We start from the raw sequence: 22,364 nt of genomic DNA, 5'->3' as shown, positions 1-22,364 counted from the left end.
AGTTTTGGTCCTTATTAAGTAATTGGCTTCTTATCCAAAGTGGTGATTCTTGAACCTTGGTTTGTATTCCTCACAAACTACTTCAAGAGGTATTTAAATATTCACAGAATCCATAAAACACAATTAATTTAGATTTGTATTAAGCTTAAATGTAAAAGTTTTAGAAGTGGTTATGATAGAGAGATAATAGCCAGCTTAGAATTTGTAACAGATAATTAGTGGAAAACTAGGCTTGGATTCAGGATCCTGTATGTAGCCTGAGAAAAAAGAGAAATCAAGCCATAAGAAATGTGAAGCACTTAAAATACAGATTCTAGTGAGGTCACAATTGATTTTAATAAGGAAGAAAAAAAAAGAAAGACAGTAACAAATTGCTTTAAAAATAACAACTTAGACTACATTTGACACAAGTACAAGAAATGTACATGAGAAAAGGTAAATAAAAACAAATATAAAGAGTGGCAAGATCCTATCTTCTGAGACAAAGTTTTCAACAAATACCAAATAGCAGAGAAAAAATTTTGTGGGTATGTGTTTTGCTCTACTGGAGTAAGAGGAAGATTAAAGAAGAGATAGGACTTGTTTGATATGAACAGGAAAATGAAAATTTCTAAAAGTCAAAATGATACAATATAAAGAGAATTTAAAAATTTGAGCATCTGGGTTTGAATCACAATTCTGCATGATCTGTGGTCAATGACAACTTTTCTGACCTTCATGGAATCACAAAAATGTCCAAGACGAAAGGGACCACATCATTGTAGTCTAACATATTATCTAAATTAAAATTCACTTTAAAATCAACTTAAGATTAAAACTATATTATAAAGCACCTGTCACTAAAACCATTTGGTATTGGTTAAGAAATAGACTAGTTGATAAGTGGAATAGGTTAGGTTCACAGGACAAAACAGTTAATAACTATTAGTTATAATATATAATAATAATATAATATATAATACTCAATCTAGTGTTTGACAAACCCCAAAACCCCAACTTTTAGGATAAGAATTCACTATTTGATAAAACTTCTGGGAAAACTGGAGATTAGTATGGCAGAAACTAGGCATGGACCCATACTTAACACTGCACACAAAGATAAGATAAAAATGGGTTCATGATTTAGACATAAAGAATGAGATTATAAATAAATTAGAAGAACAAAGGATAGTTTATCTCTCAGACCAGTGGAGGAGAAAGGAATTTGTGACCAAAGAAAAACTAGACATCATCACTAATGACAAAATAGAAAATTTTGATTATATCAAGTTGAAGAGCTTTTGTACAAACAAAGCTAATGCCGACAAGATTAGAAGGGAAGCAATAAACTGGGAAAACATTTTTACACTCAAAGGTTCTGATAAAGCCATTTCCAAAATATATAGAGAATTGACTCTATAAGAAATCAAGCTATTCTCCATTTGATGAATGGTCAAAGGATGTGAACAGACAGTTTTCAGATGATGAAATTGAAACTATTTCTAATCAATATGAAAGGGTGTGCCAAATCACTATTGATCAGAGAAATGCAAATTAAAACAACTCTGAGATACCACTACATACCTGTCAGATTGCTAAAATGACAGGAAAAGATAGTGATGAATGTTGAAGGGGATGCGAGAAAGCTGGGACACTGATGCATTGTTGGTAGAGTTGTGAATGGATGCAACCATTCTGGAGAGCAATTTGAAATTATGCTCAAAAAGTTATCAAACTGTGCATACCCTTTGATCCAGCAGTGTTACTACTGGTTACTACTAGTGTTACTACAGTGTTACTACTAGTGTTACTAATATCCTAAAGAGATATTAAAGAAGGGAAAGGGATGTGTTTGTGAAAAAATGTTTGTAGCAGCCCTTTTCATAGTGGCTCGAAACCAGAAATTGAATGAATACCCATTAATTGGAGAATGGCTGGGTAAATTGTGGTATGTGAATGTTATGGAATAATATTGTTCTGTAAGAAACAGCAAGATTTACAGAGAGGCTTGGAGAGACTTACATGAAATGATGCTAAGTGAAATGAGCAGAACCAAGAGATCATTGTACACTTCAACAACAATACCAGATGAGGATCAATTCTGATAGAAGTGGCCATCTTCAGCAATGAGAGAATCCAATTCAATTACAATTGATCAATAATGAACAGATCCAGCCACACCCAGAGAAAAAACACTGGGAATATGTACTGCTTGCATTTTTGTTTTTCTTTCCAGGTTATTTTTACCATTCTAAATCTGACTTTTCTTGTTCAACAAGAGAACTATATAAAAATGTATACATATATTGTATTTAAGATATATTTTAACATGTTTAACATGTATGAGCCTACCATCTAGGAGAGGGGATGGAGGGAAGGAAGGGAAAAGTTGGAACAGAAGTGATTGCAAGGGTCAATGTTGAAAAATTACGTTTTGTCAATAAAAAGCTATTAAAAAAAAAAAAAAGGATATTGGAAAAATGTTACACTATTAAAAAAAATCAATCTAACAAATCTTCTCTCCTTTCTTCTAAAATCTCTACAATCTGCTTACTGCTAATTCAGTTAAAACTACTCTGTTCAAATTTTCAATGATCTTAAATGCCAAATTTAATGGCCTTTTCTCAATCTTTATCCTTCTTGACCTCTGTAGGTCTTTGACACTGTCAATCACTCTCTTCTTAATATTCTCTTCTCTAGACATTTCTGGTTCTCTTCCTACCAGTAGACTGCTACTTTTTAATTTCTTTTGCTGGAACATCCAGGTCACATTCAATAATTTTAAGTATTTCAAGTCACTGCATTTATTAAGTGCCAGATACTATACTATGTTAAGCACTAGGAATACATATACAAGAAAAGAGACCTTTCCCTTAGGAAGGTTATAAGTCTAATATGAAAGGGAATTGAAAAGCAGAGCGGAGGAGAGGGGGGGGGAAGGAGGGAAAGAAATCCCTTTGGGACATGATTGCCAATTCCAATGAGTCAGAAGCAGAGGTAGAAAGGAAGGAAGGAAGGAAAGTTAACCCGAGTCTTTCCTGAAAATGGAGGCCATGAGAGAAAATTATAAATGTGAGGAGGATGATCCAGGGTAAGAAGGAAGCTGAGGCAAAATGTCCTCAAGTCCAGAGTCAGAAGGAGAGCCTGGACAGGAATGAACAAAAGTCCAGTCCTTTCTTCAAAATGGAAGTACCATTGTTCACCAAAGTTCTATCTCCTTTTTCTTTTCTCTCTCTATATGATTTCCTCTGCTGATCCTATCAGTTCCCATGGATTAATTATCATCCTGCAGATGATTTCCACTTCTATTTATCCAGCCTTAACCTCTCTCCTAACTTCTAGATTGATATCTCTAACTGCTTAATGAACATCATAAACTAGATGTTTTGCAGACAATCAAGATTCAATGTACTTAAAACTGAACTCATTTACTTTCCCTCCAAGCCTTTCCTTCTTTCTTAACTTCTCTATTACTGCCATCATCATCCAGATACCAAGACTCACAATCTAGAAGTCACTCTCAATTCTTCACTCTCTTTTACTGCCCCCATCATCCATCAAGTCTGCTGACAACTGCCAGTTTTACTTTTGGAACATCTCTTGCACGTACTTTCTTCTCTCCTTTAACACTCTCATTACTCTATTACAGGTACTCATTGCTCCATGTTTGGCCTATTGCAATAATCTTCTAATTGGTCTCCTTGCCTCAAGACTTTTTCTCCTTGCCTTCATTTTCTATTCAGCTATCAAACTGATTTTCCTGAAGCACACATCTTTCCTCCCTTATTCAATAAACTCCAGTTTTAAAATCAATATTTATGGCTTACAACTATACAAGTATTGGGAATTTTAATTTTAAGCACATATGAAAAATAATTTGTTTTGACAACAATCACGAAAACTTTCTGCATTAAAAACATAACAATTTATGGATTTATAGCATGAAAGTTCTATTTCTATAAAAATGAAAGAAGGCCCTTGTAAAGGAAAACTGCAGAAAGAAAGAGATCATTATCCACAGCTATTTCACCTATAAGCCCTAGCTTCTTTGGTCTTTCCTAGATCTCCATCATCAAATATAAAAGTCTCAGTTTTGCTTCAAAAGCCCTTCATAACTTCCAGTCTTCTTAGTCTTTACTTCCTTCCCCAAACTCTACAATTCAGTGATCCTGGCCTCCTTTTCTTTTCTTGCACTTTTCTGACTCTACATTTTGACCTCCTGCTTCCTTCAAGTCTCAGCTAAAAATCCCATATTCTAAAAGAAGCCCATGGGGACAGCTAGATGGTACAATGGATAAAGCATCAGCTCTGGAGTTAGGAGAAAATGAGTTTAAATCCCACCTCAATCACTGTGTGACTCTGGGCAAGACACTTAACCCCAAATGCCTTGCAAAAAAAACAAACAAAAATATAGAAAGAAGACTTTTCCATTTTCCTTAAATGCTAGTACCTTCCCACTTCAATTACTCCCAATTTACTCTGTATATATCTTTATAGTTTTTTGAATGTTATCTTTCTGATTAAGATATTAGAGATTAGAATATGAGGTCCTTCAGAGCGGAGACTGTTTTTGTCTTTATATTCTCATGTGAAAGATAGGCATACAATCAATCTACAATGGATAGAAGGGGAACTGATTTACCAATGTTAGTAAGTTGGTCTGAAGCAAAAAGTCTAGTAGTGAAGAAAGAAACCAGAAAAGATATAAAAGTTAATAGAAGTCAAGATAGGAAAAGAAGAATAAAATAAAGACAAGGAGACGAATGAGGAAAATTATTTTAATAGAATTTTAAGAATAAGCAATGAAAAAGTAATAACAGAAGAAATGACTGGTATGGGTGATGTCTATAAATAAGGTCTTATTTCACTTAGGATATGAAAAAATAGCTCTTCTATATTAAGGCCATCTGCTTATGGAAATAAATAATGATGATGCCTACAACAGTGAAAAGTGGATAGGTAATGAAATGTTTCAGGAATAAAAGCACCAATATAAATACATACACACATATACACACATACATACCTGCATACATACATATATATATATCTGAGGTGTAAGGAATACCAACTTTCATTCTCCACCCCACATCAAGATTATTTCCTTACCACTTTGTCTTAGGGCATGGAGCTCCCAACTTGCCCATTTGAGCTGGTTAACCATGGGCTGGACTTGAAGACTTAGTGACTCTTGATCTGCTCCCTGAAGTATCATCTCTTCCTGATTTTGTTGACAGAATGAGACCTGGAAATATTTACATTTGGTTGGGGTTGAGAACCAATCGTGGTAGTCATAAGAACATAAATCACATAAAAAAAAAAAAAAAAAAAAAAAAAAAAAGAACATATGGAAAAATATCTCAGGGACAAAGGATGGAGGAACTAGAATTTCATTCCTTTTCCTAGAACAATGGGCAAATATGGAAGACAAGAAGAGAAAACAGACAAAACATAAAGAACTTTCCAACTAAGTGAAGGGGAGATAGAAATTCATAAAATTTTCCCCCAATACTAGATGACCCCTTGTCATATGAACCTGTTCTCCTGGTCCATCAATCTCTCTTTCCAAATCTTCCAGCACAGTTACTGCCTCCTCTCCATTCTCTGGATGATGCTTTTGTACTAAGGTCTGGAGCTCCTTCGGCAGAATTGCTAGGAACTGCTCTAGAACCAGCAACTCCAAGATCTGCTCTTTTGTGTGCATTTCAGGCCTTAGCCACAAATGGCAAAATTCCCGAAGCTGGCTCAGGGCCTCACGGGGCCCAGGTGAATCCTGGTAGCCAAACTGCCTGAAACGCTGCCGAAATGTTTCTGGGCTATAGCAGTTGTTCCAGTGGAAATTGGGTTCCTGTTCACAGGTATGAATTTCCTCTTCTTCCATCTTCACTATAAGAATTCTATCTTGTTCATCTGGTGTTTGTGAAACCAGCATTGAAGCCTCCCTTACTTTTGTAGACATTCTGATTTAGAAGAGCTGATGCCAAAATTTGCTAGGATTTAATCTTCACAGAAATAAAGTTCTCTTTGTAGATAGACCTCAGGTACTGTAAAAAATTGAAAATGCAGACAAATGCTGAGAACTAAAAACAGAACAAAAAACACCAAATTAAGTAATGAATATTACTTCTAGCCTCAACACAGTTAAAATTCTATAGTCTATGGTTTTCTCAGAGAAAAAGAATTCTTACAGAATCATAGAATTTTAAGAATTAGAAGGAATCATGGAGATTTTTATAATCTTAGTTTAACTGAATCCCATCTACAATATTTCCAACAACTTGTCTCCCAGTCTATGCCATTCAGGCATATGACATTCAGTATTTAGTTATGGAAATTTACTGCTTCACAAGAGGGCTCGCTTTCAGATAGCTGACAGAGATGATTTTAATTAGACCCTCTTTTGCTCTAGTCAGTATTAATCACCTTAGTGGGACTCCACAGGGGTAATGATTATTAGCAATTATTAGTGATAAACTCACCCAGTAATATACATTTAGTCATTCTAGTCAACTAACATGAATATAGGAATTACATATATACATATCTTAGATACAGTAATAATTAGATAAGGTTAGATTCTTTCTTTTAATAGGCCCTAAACTTTAAACTACAAACTTTTAAGTTCACTGTTCACTAATTTCCCTTCCTAAAAACAATAAGGTTGACTTTAATAGAGAACCTCTATTTTTTTTGTGTGTGATAACCAAATCCAGTATGGGTGGGATGTCTTGATGTGATATAGAAGATTTCCCAATTTATTTTCCAGACCACCCTCTTTTGCCCAACATTAGGAGGATCCCATTTTATAACTTCTTAATGGAGATGATCCTTACTTTATAACCATTTATGCTCATGTATCATTTTTGGCTCTTCTGGAGGATCAAAAGAAAGGCCTATCATCCAATTAAATTTTATATTTAATTTTGCCTCTTCAGAGTGTTTGGATAACAGACTCTCTACAAGTAAAGCCCTGGAGAAAGGAGGTATCTAATGAGAAAGATGTGAGGTTCCATTTACTGAAGGGGTCCATATCCTTTAATAAATGGTTAATGGCTTGGAGCTCTGTTAAAATGTTTTTTTCTTGCAGATTGGATAACTGTGACCCTACACAATTTTAATTATAAGTAAACTTTTCCTTATAGCTAAGCTGAATTTTTTTCTTCCATTCACTATGCTTAATTTTAACTTGTGGAACCACAAAGCCCTTAAAATTAAGTTTCCCCTATTTTTTTTTTTTCTTTTACCTAACATTTCCCAGGATTTTCCATTGATCCTCCCAAGACCTAGCTATAAAATTATAGCATTACTGGGTTGGATCTTATCATTATCTCTCAAGAAATATGGTAGCCACTGGATGCATTTTTTTTTATTATTTTGACACAACAGATACCTCCCCAAGCACTTCATCAAAGTTCAATCTCTGAAAACAACAAAACTGTCTAATAGTATAATTTCAATTACACTATTATAAATGTCTATGTACACTTTTGAAATTTACTAATTTTTAAAAGGAAGAATATATGTCTTAACTATGGTAGTATAGTATCAACAATGTCCACCCAATTTTTAGAGATGGTTAAAATGTATGGAGACTTCACCAAAAGAGATCTGAATTCTCTCATAAAAAAGAAAAAATATGAAAAGGATTGATTAAATTTCAAAACATCAACTCTGACATTTTAATATTTAAGAAAAAGTGTACAACAATATAAAGTGAAAATCTGCTAAGGATAACTTAAGTAAATCTGGAGTTGAAAGGATGATACTTGACAAAATTAAATTCCAATTATATACTACTGAAAGATAAACACTAAGAGGTTATCATAATAAAGGAATACCAATTAAGAATATAGGTATACCAAATAATATAACAAATCCTAGATAAGGAAAAATCTTCCAGAAGAAACAGAAAATTAATAGATTTAACAGCCTCCTATTAGAAAGATAAATCAAAAAGAAAAATATAAATATAGAACATGAACATAAACAAAATGGATAATCTTAATGAAAAGCTAAGAAATATATATATATATTTCAAGCATACATAAAATGTTCATAAAATTGATCTTAGCTTATTTTAAAACAAACTTAAAATTTTTTTGAAATTTAAGACAAATTTAAAATTGATATATAGCATCTATAAACATCAATTTAATAAAGGTACAAATAAATACTAATTAAAATCTGGTTTTGTTTCATTTTTTCCTGTAAGAAAGCACATTAAAGTCAATCTTATTGACAACTCTTCTTATCCCCCTTAATTCACACAGCCAGGAGTAATCAACACATTCTTTACTTCTCATTGATATTTCTAAATGCTCTTTCCGACTCTTTCACTAAATCATAACTTCGCTTTCTCTGAACTTTACATCATGCAATTATACAATTTGATCAAGTTCTTATTACCTACTGATGTAAAAAAGTACTTTTCTAACTTCCTCAATTACTTCCCCATCTGTCTTAAAAGCTTCCTTTTCATCATTAAAGCAGAATAAAGTGAAATTTTCATACATATAGTGACATGCATGTTATTTAATACTTTTCAGGCATGTCAAACTCTTTATGACTGCTTTTGGGGTTTTCTTGGCAAAAATACTGGAGTGATTTGCCATTTCCTTCTCTAGTTCATTTAAAAGATGAAGAAACTGAGGCAAACAGGCAAATTGCCCAGAACCATAGAACTATATATATATATATATGCACAAATATATAAATACACATGCCAATTTTGAAATTATTTACAGTTTAATTATGTCAATATTTATGACAACTTACCCTCCTAACAACCTAGTCTCCCAAATCATCAACTCTATCTCAGATATCTTAGGAAGAATAAAATCATGTAATTTATGACCACCCAAAATTATTACACTTCCATGATTAGTGGATTCTGAAATTCCCCTCTCTGGTCACAATCATCTATCTTTTAGTTTCCCAGTGCCTGATTTTCCAAAACTGCAGTCTCTCAACTCCATTTTATTTGCTTATTCAATTACCTCTCTCCTAGTTTCAATTTTGTCACTTTATAGTCTTAGTTATTTTATCCATCTTTGAGGTCCCTTATTCTTGCCACCAATCTCCAACCTTTGTTTAGCCTGATAATTTGCCTTTTTTCTTTATTCCATTTCCAAGGTGCCAACTACTGCTAGAAGCAATTTCAAAATAATACTGACTGGGTTCACTACAAATTCATGCTATCCAACCTCAAATGGGTCCTCATCATTTCATGGCAATACTCTTACTTATATCCAGCCAACTCCATTATATATTCATATCATATTACTAGCATTCTCTTTGCCACACGTGTAATATTAGCCCATATTTCTCTTCTTTCAGTGAGCCAACTAATAATTATACTACTAGAATGGCATATGTGGCACTTCAAGGTTTGCAAATATTCCCATTTTATAGAAGAGCAAATTGAGGCAGTGGCTAAATGACTTATCCAAGTTCCCACAGCTAGTAACTGTGACCTGATTTAAAATCGAGTTTTCCTTATTCCAGATTCTAGATCCATGAAGGTATCTCAGCAAACATCACTTAAGTACTTCACTATCTTCTAAGCATTATGCTACGTAATGAGAACATAAAAAGAAAAAAGTTAAATACTTCCTTCAAAGAGGGAATCTCACTAGTGAAACCTTTTCCTTTTTACAAAAAGTCTGATGCTATTTTCTGGAAGCAACATCTCTACTGGAAAAAAAAAATAGCCCAACAATTCTATATTCTCATTCATCCTTTCCTTTACTTAGATGATAAATGGCTATATTATCTTCTTAGCCAAGCTAAAGCTTCCAAATATGCATCTGGTCTCATTTACCTCCATCAGCTATTATCTTTCTCTCATTATCTTGCTTTTATTTCTTTGCTGCCTACTAACATGTTCAGATCTCCCCTAAAATTCCTTTTAAAAATTCCTTGAACCTGTCACCTTATTGCCCTCTGTCTCAACTTTTCATTGCTAATTTACAAAAAGAATAGTTTATATTTATTGTTTCTACTTTCTTCTCATCAACTCAATCCTTAAGCCCTAGAAATCTGACTTCCATGCTTAACATTTGATTTAAAACTGTTCTCTTAAAAACCAAATCTGGGAGGAGCCAAGATGGAGAGAAACCAGGAAGCTTCCTGAGATCTCTCCAGTTTCCCTCAGTATAAAGCTAAAAGAAGCTGGAACTCTATCTTCCTAGAAATCAGCAGGAGTCAGGACCACTAAATGTCTTTATTCTAGATCTTTACCGTCACCTCCAACCCCAGGTCACGAGTGCAAGTGAGCGTGAGTTCCACCACCCAAGTTTCTCTTACTCCTCCCACACAAGTCACTTCCCTCTCTTTGTCCCACCAATCAAGTCAGCACAGAACAGCTGGGGAGGGTCAACCTTCAAACAAGTTAATAGGGAACCGTCCAATTGGCAATTAGTCTCACGTGCTTCATTATCCAAGTGCATTGCTCAGTTCTAGCCCTTTACATCTCCCGCTTTCTTTTGTTTTAGACCACAGGAGGTCGCGCCATCCCTGACTTTTTAGGGAGATGAGAACCCCAAAAAGGAGGTGATCACGCCCCCCCTGACTTCTCAGGAGGGGAGATGAAAGCACTAAAAAGGAGATAATCACCCCCTCCCTGACATCTCAGGAAGGGAGATGAGAAGCACCAAAGAGAAGTGGGGATTTGCTAGCGGGTTTCTGGATTGAAGGGCCTTATTAGAGACAAGTATGCACAAACCCATCAGCATGGGAGTTATTACACAAGCACATAGCAATAACGCAGAGGCTATTAGTGGTGACTCTCCCCACAGTCAGTGCAGACTCGATGTGGTGTAACAAACAGGAATTGTACATGCAAGTAGTGATATAACAAACAATATAATTCCAGAGTGACAGAACTAACAAAAATTTGGAGTGAAATACTTTTCCAGCTTAAGATATCTTGGTAAGACTTCAAAGGAAGGACATAAGGGAAACCGGATAGGCACCATGCTGAGAATGTAGCCAAAAGACAGACTAGTAAAGGAAGCCCCTCCAACCGAAGTGTAGAAAGCAAATTACAAGTCTCTGAACACCAGCACAAAAGGCAGAATTAGATTAGGGAAACTCAGGAGAAAGCCAGAAGCACTTCTGGCCCTATCATAGAAAGCTAGTGAAAGTTGTTGTTACCCCAGCAAAAGAAGCTTGAAGCCCCAATGCATTAGGAGCACAGCTCAACCTTAAAAATGAGTAACAAAACAAAATGAACCCTGATCTTAGAAAGTTGATATGGCCACAGGAAAGATCAATATTCAAACCTAGAAGAGGATAACATTAGAAAAATGCCTACATGTGAAGCTTCAAAGGAGAATATAAGTTGGTCTCAAGCTCAAAAGGTTCTCTTAGAAGAATTCAAAAAGGATTTTTAAAATCACATGAGAGAGGTAAAAGAAAAGTTGGATAAAGAAATGAGAGATATGCAGGAGAATTATGAAAAAATTATGAAAAAAAAAGTCAACAGCTTGGAAAAGGAAACAAAAATTGACTGAAGAAAACAACTCTTATAAAATTTGGTGAAATGGGAGGAAAAAAATACAAATATATATGTCCTGAAGAAAACAACTCCTTAAAAAATAGAATTGGCAAATTGGAAGGAAAAAATCCAGTGAACAAAACAACTCCTTTAAAAGTAAAATTGGCCAAATGGAAAAGGAGGTAAAAAAGCTAATTGAAAAAAAAATTCACTAAAAGTTAAAAGGAAGTGAATGACTAAATGAGACATCAAGAATGTGTCAAAGAAAAATTTTTAAATGAAAAGATAGGGAAAAAATGTAAAACACCTCACTGGAAAAACAACCGACATAGAAAAGAGATCCAGGAGAGAGAAGTTAAAAATTGTTGGACTACCTGAAAACATGATTTAAAAAAAGAGCTTGGACAATATCTTTCAAGAAATGCAGGAAAATTTCCTTAATATCCAAGACCAGAGAGTTAGACAGTCATTGAAATAATCTACCAATCCCCTGAAAGAGACACCAAAATGAAAACTCCAAGGAATACTGTAATTAATTTCTAACATCATTTCAAGAAGAGGATACTACAAGCAGCCAGAAAGAAACAACTCAAATATTGAGGAGCCACAGTCAGTATTACTCAGGATCTGGCAGCTAGCTTCCACATTAAAGAATCATAGAACCTGGGATATGATTCTCCAGAAGTTTGCAAAGGAACTTGTACTACAACCAAAAATCAACTACCCAGCAAAAATGAGCATTATCTTTTAGGGGAAAAGATGAAAATTCAATGAAATAGGGAATTTTCAATCATTTCAGAAAAGACCAGAGCTGAACAGAAAGTCTGATCTTTAAATATAAGATTCAAGAGAAACATTACAAGATAAACAAGAAAGAAAGGAAAAAAAACAAAAACACAATAACCATGATGTTTAAAAGTTAAACTTAAAACGTTAAACATCCTAACATAGGAAGATGATAGTTATAGTTCTTGAACTGTATCTTTGTTAAGGCAGTTAGAAAGGGTACATATACAGAAGTTGTGGGTATAAGTTGACTTTGATGAGATGATGAAATTAAGGGGTAGTAAAAGGATTGTATTGGGAGAAAAGGAAAGAAGAGGGAAAATAGGGTAAATTATATCACATGAAGAACACAAAAGACCTTAGAGAGAAAGAAAAGAGAGGGGAATGAGCATTGTTCAAACCTTAATCTCATCTGATTTGACTCAGAGGAAATAACATACACACCTCATTGGGTATAGAGATTTATCTTACCATACAGAGAAATAGGAGGAGAAGGGGGAAAGAAAAAGGAAAAGGGAAGGCTGATAGAAGGAAGGGTACAAATTGATATAAAAAAGAATAAGAAAAGGAGGATAGGGCTGATAGAAGGAAGGGAAGAGTGATGAAGTGCCAAACACTGGTGGGAGGGAAAGGGTGAAAGGAGGGAGAAAACTACAATATGGGAAAAATAGGATGGAGGAAAGTACAAAGTTAGTAATCACAAATGTGAATCTGAATGAGATGAATTCTCTCATAAAACAGAAGTGAACAGCAGAGTACATTAAAAACCAGGACCCTATATAGCATGTTGTTTACAAGAAACACATTGAAGCATAGAATGAGTAGGTCAAACAACAAATCATAGAAAAAATCGATAATTTCATCCAAAAGAATGAAAATAAAACCATTGGGATACAGCCAAAACACTTAAGAGGAAATTTTATATCTCTAGGATCTGGCAGCTAGCTTCCACATTAAAGAATCATAGAACCTGGGATATGATTCTCCAGAAGTTTGCAAAGGAACTTGTACTACACTTATATGAATAAAATAAAAAACAAGTGAATCATTGAATTGGGCATGCAACTAAAACAACTAGAAAGTTAACAAATTTTAAAAACCCAATTAAATATCAAATAAGTAATTCTGAAAATCAAAGGAGAGATTAATAAAATTAAAAGGAAAAAATGACTAGACTAATAAAACAAAGAATTGGTTTTAGGGAAAACCTCAAAAAAAAAAAAAAAAAAAAAAAAAAAAAAAAAACAACCCAACATTAACTTTTGGTTAATTTGATTAGAAAAAAACAAAGAGGAAAACCAAATTATCAGTCAGTATCAAATATGGAATGGGTGAACTTACTACCACCATAGAAGAAATTAAAGAAAAATTAGGAACTATTTTGCCCAAAGGTATGCCAATACATCTGACAATATAATTGGAAATAGATGAAAATTTATTACAACAATAAATTACCAAAGTAAAGATTAAGAGAAGAGTAAATGAAATACTTAAACAACTCCATTTGAGAGGAAAAAAAAATTTGAACACGCCATCAATGAACTCACTAGGAAAAAAATCTTCAGGTCTAGATGGATTTACAAGTGAATTCTAGCAAAGATTCAAAGAATAATTAATTCCAATTCTATAAACTATATGGAAAAAAAGGGCAAAGAAGAAGTACACCAAATTTCTTCAATAATATAAATATCTAGTACCTAGATTAGGAAAAGCCAAAACACAGAAAGAAAATCAAAGACCAATTTCCCTAATGAATATTGATGAAAAAATCTTAAATAAAATATTAGAGAAGAAATTTCAGCAATTTACCACAAGGATAAAATACTATGCCTAAGTGGGATTAGTACCAGGAATACAGGGCTGCTTCATATAAGGAAAGTTATTAGCATAATGGACTATATCAATAACAAAATTAACAGAAATCATTATCTCATTAAATACAGTGAGATCTATTACTTATAGATCTATTGAGAAACCATTATATCCATACAGAAAAAGCATTTGATAAAATATCCATACCCATTTCTATAAAAACAACACTAGAGAGTACAGTCTTTTTTTCCCCCTGAGGCAATTGGAGTTGTGACTTGCCTAGGGTCACATACCTAGGAGGTGTAGTCTGAGGCCAAATCTGAACTCAGATCCTCCTAACTTCAGGGCCCATGATCTATCCACTGCACCACCTAGTTGCCCCAAGAATATGGACTTAAAATGATAAGCAGCACCTATCTAAAACTGTCAGTAAGCATCATTTGTAATAGGGACAAACTAGGCCATTCCTAATAAGATCAGGGATGAAACAAGGATGACTATTACCATCACTATTATTCAATATTGTGTTAGAAATGTAAACTTTAGCAATTCAAAGGCAAAGAGGAAACAAAACTATCATTCTTTCCAGATGATATGATGGTATAATTACAGAATCATAGAGAATCAACTAAAAAAAAACTACTAGAAAAAATTAACAACTTTTAGCAAAGTGGCAGGATAGAAAATAAACCCACACAAATCAATGACATTTCCGTATATTAACAACAAAGCCCAGCAGCGAGAAAGAGAAATCCCATTTAAAATAACTGTAGACAAAATAAAATATTTGGGAGTCTATCTGCAAGACAAACTCAAAAACTATATTTACACAATTACAAACATTTGATAAGAGTTGGCTCTTTTCAACAATAAAGTGATTCAGGCTAATTCCAATAAACTTGTGATGCAGAGAGCCATCTGCATCCAGAAAGAGAATGGTGGTGATTGAATAATATTTTCATCTTTTTTGTTGTTTGCTTGCTGTTTTTTTTTCTTATTTTTTTTCCTTTTGGATTTGAATTTTCTTGTGTACCATGACAAATGTGGAAACATGTTTAGAATGGTTAACATGGTTTAAAAGTTAACATGGTTAACCTATTTTGGATTATTTGCCCTCTAGGGAAGGGGGATGGGCTAGAAAGAGGGTGAAAAAATTTGGAACATAAGGTTTTTCAAGGATGAATGTTGAAAACTATCTTTGCATATATTTTTAAAATAAAAAGCTATTATTTAAAAATCACAGAACACTTTTCACACAAATAGTCAGATCTAAACAACTGGAAAAATATCAATTGCTCATGGGTAGGCTGAGCTAATGTAATAAAAATGACAATTCTCCCTAAATTAATTAGCTTATTCAGTGCCATACTGAACTGCCAAAAATTACTTTATAAAGCTAGAAAAAAGAATAACAAAATTCATCTGGCGGAACAAAAGGTCAAGAATATCGATGCATTTAATGAAAAATTGCAAAGCAAGGTGACCTATCTATATCAAACCTAAAACTGTATTGTAAAGTGGTAGTCAGCAAAACCATCTGGCATTGGCTAAGAAATAGTGGATCAGGAGAATAGGTCAGGTATACAAGACAAAGCAGTGAGTATAGTAATCTTGTGTTTGATAAACTCTAGTTTTGGGGATAAGAATTCACTATTTGGGGGGGCAGCCAGTTGGTATAGTGGGTAGAACCCCAGCCTTGAAGTTAAGAAGACCTGAGTTCAAATTTGACCTCAGATACTTAACACTTCCTAGCTGTGTGACTAATTGCCTCAGGAAAAAAAAAAATGCACTATTTGACAAAAATTGTCCGGAAAATTGGAAAATAGCATGGCGGAAACTAGGGGTAGACCAACAATCTCACATTCTATATCAAGAAAAGGTTGAAATGCATTCAAAATTTAGACATAATGGATGATACTATAAGCAAATTAGGAGAGCAAGGGATAGCATACCTGTCAGATCTTTGGAGAAGGGAGGAATTTATGCCAACTTGAACTAGAGAACATTATAAAATGCAAATAGATAATTTTGAGTACACTAAATGAAAAAGGTTTTGCATTAACAAAAACAATGCAGCCAGAATGAGAAGAGAAGCAGAAAATCGAGGAACAATTTGTATAGCCAGTGTTTCTGATAAAGGTCTAATTTCTAAACTATATAGAGAGAATTGAGTCAAATTTATAAGAACATAAATCACTCCCCAAATGATAATGGTTAAGAGATATGAAGAGGGGGCAGCTAGGTGGTGCAGTAGATACAGCATCAGCCCTGAAATCAGAAGGACCTGGCCTTAGACATTTAACACTTCCTAGCTGTGTGACCCTGGGCAAGTAACTTAACCCCAATTGTTTCAGAAAAAAAAAGAAAGAAAAAAGAGATATGAACAATTTTCAGATGAAGAAATTAAAGCCATCTATAGTCACATGAAAAAAATATCTATATCACTATTGATTAGAGATATGCAAATTAAGACAACTAAGGTAATCACCTCACATCTGTCAGATTGGCTAAGATGAAAAGATAATAATTCTGGAAAACAATTTGGAACTATGCCTAAAGAGATATCAAACTGTGCATACCCTTTGATCCAGCAATGTCTCTACTAGGTCTATATCCCAAAGAGATCCCAAAGAGATCATAAAAGAAAGAAAAGGACAGACATGTGCAAGAATATTTGTAGCAGCCCTTTTTGTAGTGGGAAAGAATTGGAAACTGAGCAGATGTCTCTCAGTTGGGGAATGACTGAATGTGGATTAAGGCATATTTTCACTTTTTTTGTTTGTTTGCTTTTTTTTTTTTCTCATATCTTTTTTTCTTTTGTACTGATTTTTCTTTCCCAATATGACAAATATGGAAATATGTTTTAAATGGTTGTATATGTATAATATGTATAATGTATCAGACTGCTTGATGCCTATGGAAGGAGGAGATAAGGGAGGGTGAGAAAATTTGGAACTCAAAATCTTACAAAAATGAATGTCAATATTTGGATTACTTGCCACCCTAGGAGAGAGGGTGGGGGGAAGGGAAGGAGAAAAAAAATGGGAACACAAAGTTTTGCAAAGGTGAATGTTGAAAATTATCTTGTGCATATGTTTTGAAAATTAAAAGCTTTATAAAAATGAATGTTAAAACTATCTTTAGGTGCAATTGGAAAAATAAAACATTGAGAAAAAATAGAGAACAAATTTAATAAATTATTATGAGTTTCCATTCTTTTTCTTTTCTGCAATTAACATATTGAATATCACCTCTTTCTTGATATCTTCTACCTCTTGGCTTCTGTGATATTTTTTGTCTCTTAGTTCCCCTCATAGCTGTCTTACTACTCTTTCTCAATTATCCTCATGTTAGCCCTGAATTTACCTTCATGTCGATGTCCTTTAAATTTCTCCCTTCAGATCACTTTTGGGTTTTTTTGTTTTTTTATTTTATCAATTCCCATGACTTTATTTATCATCTCAATGAAGATGATTCTCCTAAACTCCCTATAATAAAGTTAGGTCAATAATCACTTAACTGTGTGCCAAGCACTACCTAAGTAATAAGAATACAAAGAAAAGCAAAGTTCTAAAACTCACAGTTTAAAAGTATATGCAACATTCAAACAATTATGTGATTGATTAGAAATAAGCAATAGAAAGAGAAAGAAGAGAGACAAAGAAAAGGTTTCTTATGAAGTGGTTTTATAAAGAAGGTAGGAAAAAAATGCAGGGAAACTAGGAAGTAAAGATAAAGGCGGAGAAAATTCTGGACATAGGAGAAAGTCAGTGAAAACGCATGGAGTTGGAAGATGGAATTCAACTAACAGAAGGAAGATCAGTGTCATAGAACTGCAGAGTTCTATATATAATAAAATATAAGACTGGACAAATAGGAAGAAAACAGGTTAAGAACAACTTCGAATAATAGAGAAGTTTATATTTAATGCTGGAGATACTAAGAAGTCCCACTGGAGTTTATTGAGTAGGGGAGAAACAATTAGATCTGTACTTTGGGAAAAATCACTTTGATTTTTTTTTTGAGTGGAAAATGGACTTTGGTGGGGGAGGGGGGAGCTTTGAGGCAAGGAGATCAACTAAAAGGTTACTATAGTAGTCTAGACATGAGGTGATGAGTGCTAGTAAGAGGAGAGGGTACATGTGAAAGATGTTACAAAGGTAAAACTGACAGAACTAGTCAAAAGATTTTATGGGTGATGGAGGAAGTGAGAAATAAAGTTGTTGAGGTTGGGTGAGGGGAATCACAGACCAGTGTCAGGAGGTCTTAATGTGAACGATTTGCAGGTTTGAATCCATCTCCAAATCAAGGGGCAAAATTTATTGTAATTGTAATGCCATTACAAAAAGGCTAAGTTCCAAAAGAAATTAGCAAGGAAGCAGAAGCAAAGACACCCCTTTATCCAGCTTTCAATCATTGATATGCTAATTCTATAAGCTCAAAGGAGTGGTCTCCAGAATTTGGTTCTCACAGACCAATATTATCTGACAGTTAGCAATGAACTGAAGAATAGTCTATTCACTATTGTCTCAGGAGTTTGATCTGTGGGACTACCCTGAGGCCAGAAGCTATCTGACTAAGGAATAGTCTATTCAGAACCACACGGCTTAGATTGGGTGTGGATGTTTCCTAAGGCAGACTCCAAAGCCAGAAGATTTAGAATTTACTTGTTAAAACAGAAGCCCCCCTAAAATCAAAGTGAATAATTGAAGATGACACCTCGATTGTGATAGCACCCTCACTAGTAAGAGAGAAGTTAATAAGAGAAGAAGGCTTGAAGGAAAAGTATTTGATTTCAGTTTTAAACATGTTGAGTTTTAATTGTCCACACAGGACATCTAAAGACGTCAAATTAAGTTTAAGATGCCCAATGGGCATTTAGAGATATTAGTATTAGATATATACCAATGTTTGCAGGCTGTATAGTAACAACAAAAAGACAGTGAGAGACTCGATAAAGGAAAGGGCAGGGATTATAAAGGGGATGATCTGCTAGAAATGGAATGGAATGAAAGGGAGCTTGAATGGCAGCTCAGGGATCCAAAATCACTGGAGTGGGAGGGGTATGGCAGGTGGGAATTTGTTAATATCATTGAAGAAAGAGTTCAAGTAACTTATCAACATCCCTAGAGGTTTGGCCTCTGGTTACAATTCTCTCAGGACTTTAGGCACTGCTGTATAGCTGGAAAGGGGAGTGGGAGGATACCACTTGGGTGGCAGATTCAGAAGAGGAAGTTCAATGAAATTGTACTTCTTTCCTTCCCTGATAGATAGGTTTATGCAGATTACCTATGGAGAGTTTTTGATGAAATGGTATTTTTCTCCTTCCCAGGAAGGCAGGCTGGTTGAGGAGACTGGCAGAGGGAGCACAATGGAATGACTTCTCTCTCTGGTAAACGAACTGATTGAATGTTTCTGTACTTCTTGAAAGATGATAAAATGGAGCTTCTGTCCTTCCCCAAGGAAAGATCCCTTGCTCTGGAGTTATCTAACTATAATGATTTCCTGGAATTGTGAGAATGAAAGTCAAACTAGATGGCCATTCATACTTAGAATTCATCCTTTACTTCAAAATTATCCATTTCTCTCAACTTTCCTATTTAATTTCTTTTTTCTTTTTTTTTTTTTTTAACTGATTTTTTACTTATTAGGGTTAAGTGACTTGCCCAGGGTGTCACACATCTAAGAAGTGTTAAGTGTTTGAGGCCAGATTTGAACTTAGGCCCTCCCGACTTCAGGGCTGGTACTTGATCCACTGTGCCACCTAGCTGCTTTTCCTAGTTTCTTTTACCACACATCTTTCTGTGTTTATATTTGTGATGGAATATTATTGTTCAATGGAAAATGATAAGCAAGATGCTCTCAGAAAAAAAAAAAATCAAACACCTGGAAAGTCCTCCATGAACTCAAGAAAAGTGAAATGTATTGTATATAAAGTATTAACAATGCTTTGGAATGATCAGCTGTGAATGACTGCTATTCCCAGTAATACTAACTACTCTGAAGGACTTATAATGAAAAATCCTATTTACACCCAGAGAAGGAACATAGATTGAAGCACTCTATCTTTTTTTTTTTAACTTAATTTTTCTTGAGGGTTTTTATTTTCATTATGGTGGAAGATCTTTCACAACTTGACTTTTATGGAAATGTTTTGTATAACTTCACATATGGTTTCTTAATTGTAGGTGGGAATAACAGGAAGAATCTAGAACTCAAAAATCTTAAAAACAAATATAAAAAATTGTTTTGAATATAAATTTAAAAGAAAGAAACTTCCTTTTATTCCTTTATCTTTCCTACTTTTATGTTCTGATACTCAGTTCTGGCATTTCGCAGATTACACTGCTTCCTGGTCATTTTTTTCAGTACTGGTTGCATTTTTATTCATTCCCCTCATCTCACTGGTTCTAGTAAGGAAATCAGAATACTCCTTTTTTTTTTTTTTTTTTTTTTTCCCCAAGGCAAATCCAAACCACCTCTTCTTTGTTTATAAAATAAGTCCTCTTGATTATCCTCTTGATGTGGGTGGTGCTCCCTTTAAGAAACTAGTCCTTTTAGATAGATTTATTCCTTTTATTTCCCCTCCTAGCTGATCAATTCAAGAAGCTAGGACCTTTGATTCACAAATCCTGGTCAAAAGCACCCTTTGAATTCCAATAGGAGATATCCCGGCTCTCATAGCCCCCACAGGATCTGAGTCAACTTGGGCTGTCCCAGCCCCCATTCTAATGATCTCCTCAGGTTTCCCAACCCCCATCAAGCAAATTCCTGCCCTCATTGAAACCCAGGGAGGAGCCAACTTGGTACTGCACCGACAAGTCCCTTTAGCTAAATTTCTCATTATAAAAGAGACAAGCTAGAGTCCTCTCTTTGCAGAGGTTCCAAACATGGCAGCCTTACGTCTGGCATGCCAAGGATCTTTGCCCACTGGAACACTGTTTCCGGTGCCCTTTTATCTCTACCTTCACCTTTTAGTAACTAGACTTTAACTTTACTTCCAAACCCCAAAATAAACCTTTTATCAATCTAGATTTTCGGGTCTGTCAATTCCTTTACAGGGGACTCTTGCGCTGCTACTAGACCTCATTTAACTCTGTATTCTTGCGCCGAATCCAAAGGAGTTGCAGGGGAGCTCTATTTGATTCCCTATACCCTGAAACTGCCACTAGACCGCAATTAAACCCTAATTTCATTTAGGTACCCCAATTGTAGACCTCATCACTCTTAGCTGAGGACTTTTGACTTGTCTTTCATCAAAAAATTGAAGTCAGTTATCAACTTCCTTTTTCTCTTCATATCAAAAACGCTGTGCTTCTTCACTATAGTTACTGAGGAAGAGGTTACTTTCCTCCAAGGTCAAGCCCTCTACCATGATCTCATTCCCTCCCATATTCTCCAGATTACCTTTAATTTTCTTCTCTCTCTCTCTTTCATGGTTTAACTTACAGTTTTACACTGTTTCCTTTCCCTCTTCCTACCTACAAAAATATCATCTGCAATCCTTAAAAAGAAAAAATTTAAATAATACAACTCAATAATCTAGTGTGAAATAAACAAAAATATATAAATTACATAGGAAAAAACTATTTCCTAAGCAGTTAGGAAAACAGTCTGACAAAAATAAGATTTAGATCAACATTTTATACAAGGATGATCGAACTCAAATAGGATCCCTGCTGGGGGTGACATGTTGTTTAGAAACTACAAATTAACATCTATCTTGAATTATATTTTTATTTTCTCAAATACTTACTAATTAAACTTTAATCTGGTTCTAGTGTTTGACTCTGTTGAGATCTGGGAGTATTGGACTCCCAAAGTATGTTGGGGTTATGGGTCAATGTTGTGAGGTATCTCAAAAGAATTTGTAGGCATAAATCCCCAAATCAAGGTGATGAGGGTAGAGGTCCCTTTAAGATTCCTTTCTAATTGCCCAACCCATGGCTGACCTTGATTCACAAATCCTGGTCAAAGGCACCCTTTGAATATCCGGGCCCAGCCCCACTATCAGCTCAGCTTCCCCCACCCCTTACCTGATCTGAGCTAACTGAAAAGCCCATCAAGTACTTGGAACAGCCCACAATCTTTTGGGTATAAAAGAGGTGAGCCGGAACTCCCTATTTGCAGGAGCCCTCCCAGCCAACACATGGTATCCTTCCAGCCATGTAAGGGTTCCTGCCCACCCAGCGGCCACCTCTGGCCCTGGCATCTTCCTAACTGAGCTTTACTTCCAATTTCTACAATAAACCTTTTATTTCTCAATTTAGGTTTTCGGGCCTATAAATTC

The 22,364-nt window shown here is 34.8% G+C and overlaps 1 protein-coding gene across 3 annotated transcripts in view; it reads right to left on the bottom strand.

Moving 5' to 3' along the window:
* Positions 1–22,364, bottom strand: part of ZNF396 (zinc finger protein 396) — a 42,660-nt gene that overhangs the window by 5,878 nt on the left and 14,418 nt on the right. For 2 of the 3 annotated variants that reach the window (XM_074265085.1, XM_074265086.1), the window contains exons 2-3: positions 5,516–6,023; positions 5,089–5,224 (exon numbers count right to left, since the gene is read on the bottom strand). In XM_074265085.1, coding sequence (XP_074121186.1) covers positions 5,089–5,224; positions 5,516–5,938 — 559 coding nt within the window. In that variant the 5' untranslated portion in view covers positions 5,939–6,023. Of the gene's footprint in view, positions 1–5,088; positions 5,225–5,515; positions 6,060–22,364 lie in introns of all 3 variants that reach the window. The other variant, XM_074265087.1, reaches the window with a different exon arrangement.

This window comes from Sminthopsis crassicaudata, chromosome 4 (genome assembly GCF_048593235.1).
Source record: "Sminthopsis crassicaudata isolate SCR6 chromosome 4, ASM4859323v1, whole genome shotgun sequence".
Taxonomy (NCBI): domain Eukaryota; kingdom Metazoa; phylum Chordata; class Mammalia; order Dasyuromorphia; family Dasyuridae; genus Sminthopsis; species Sminthopsis crassicaudata.
This window is presented reverse-complemented; position numbering and strand designations above follow the sequence as displayed.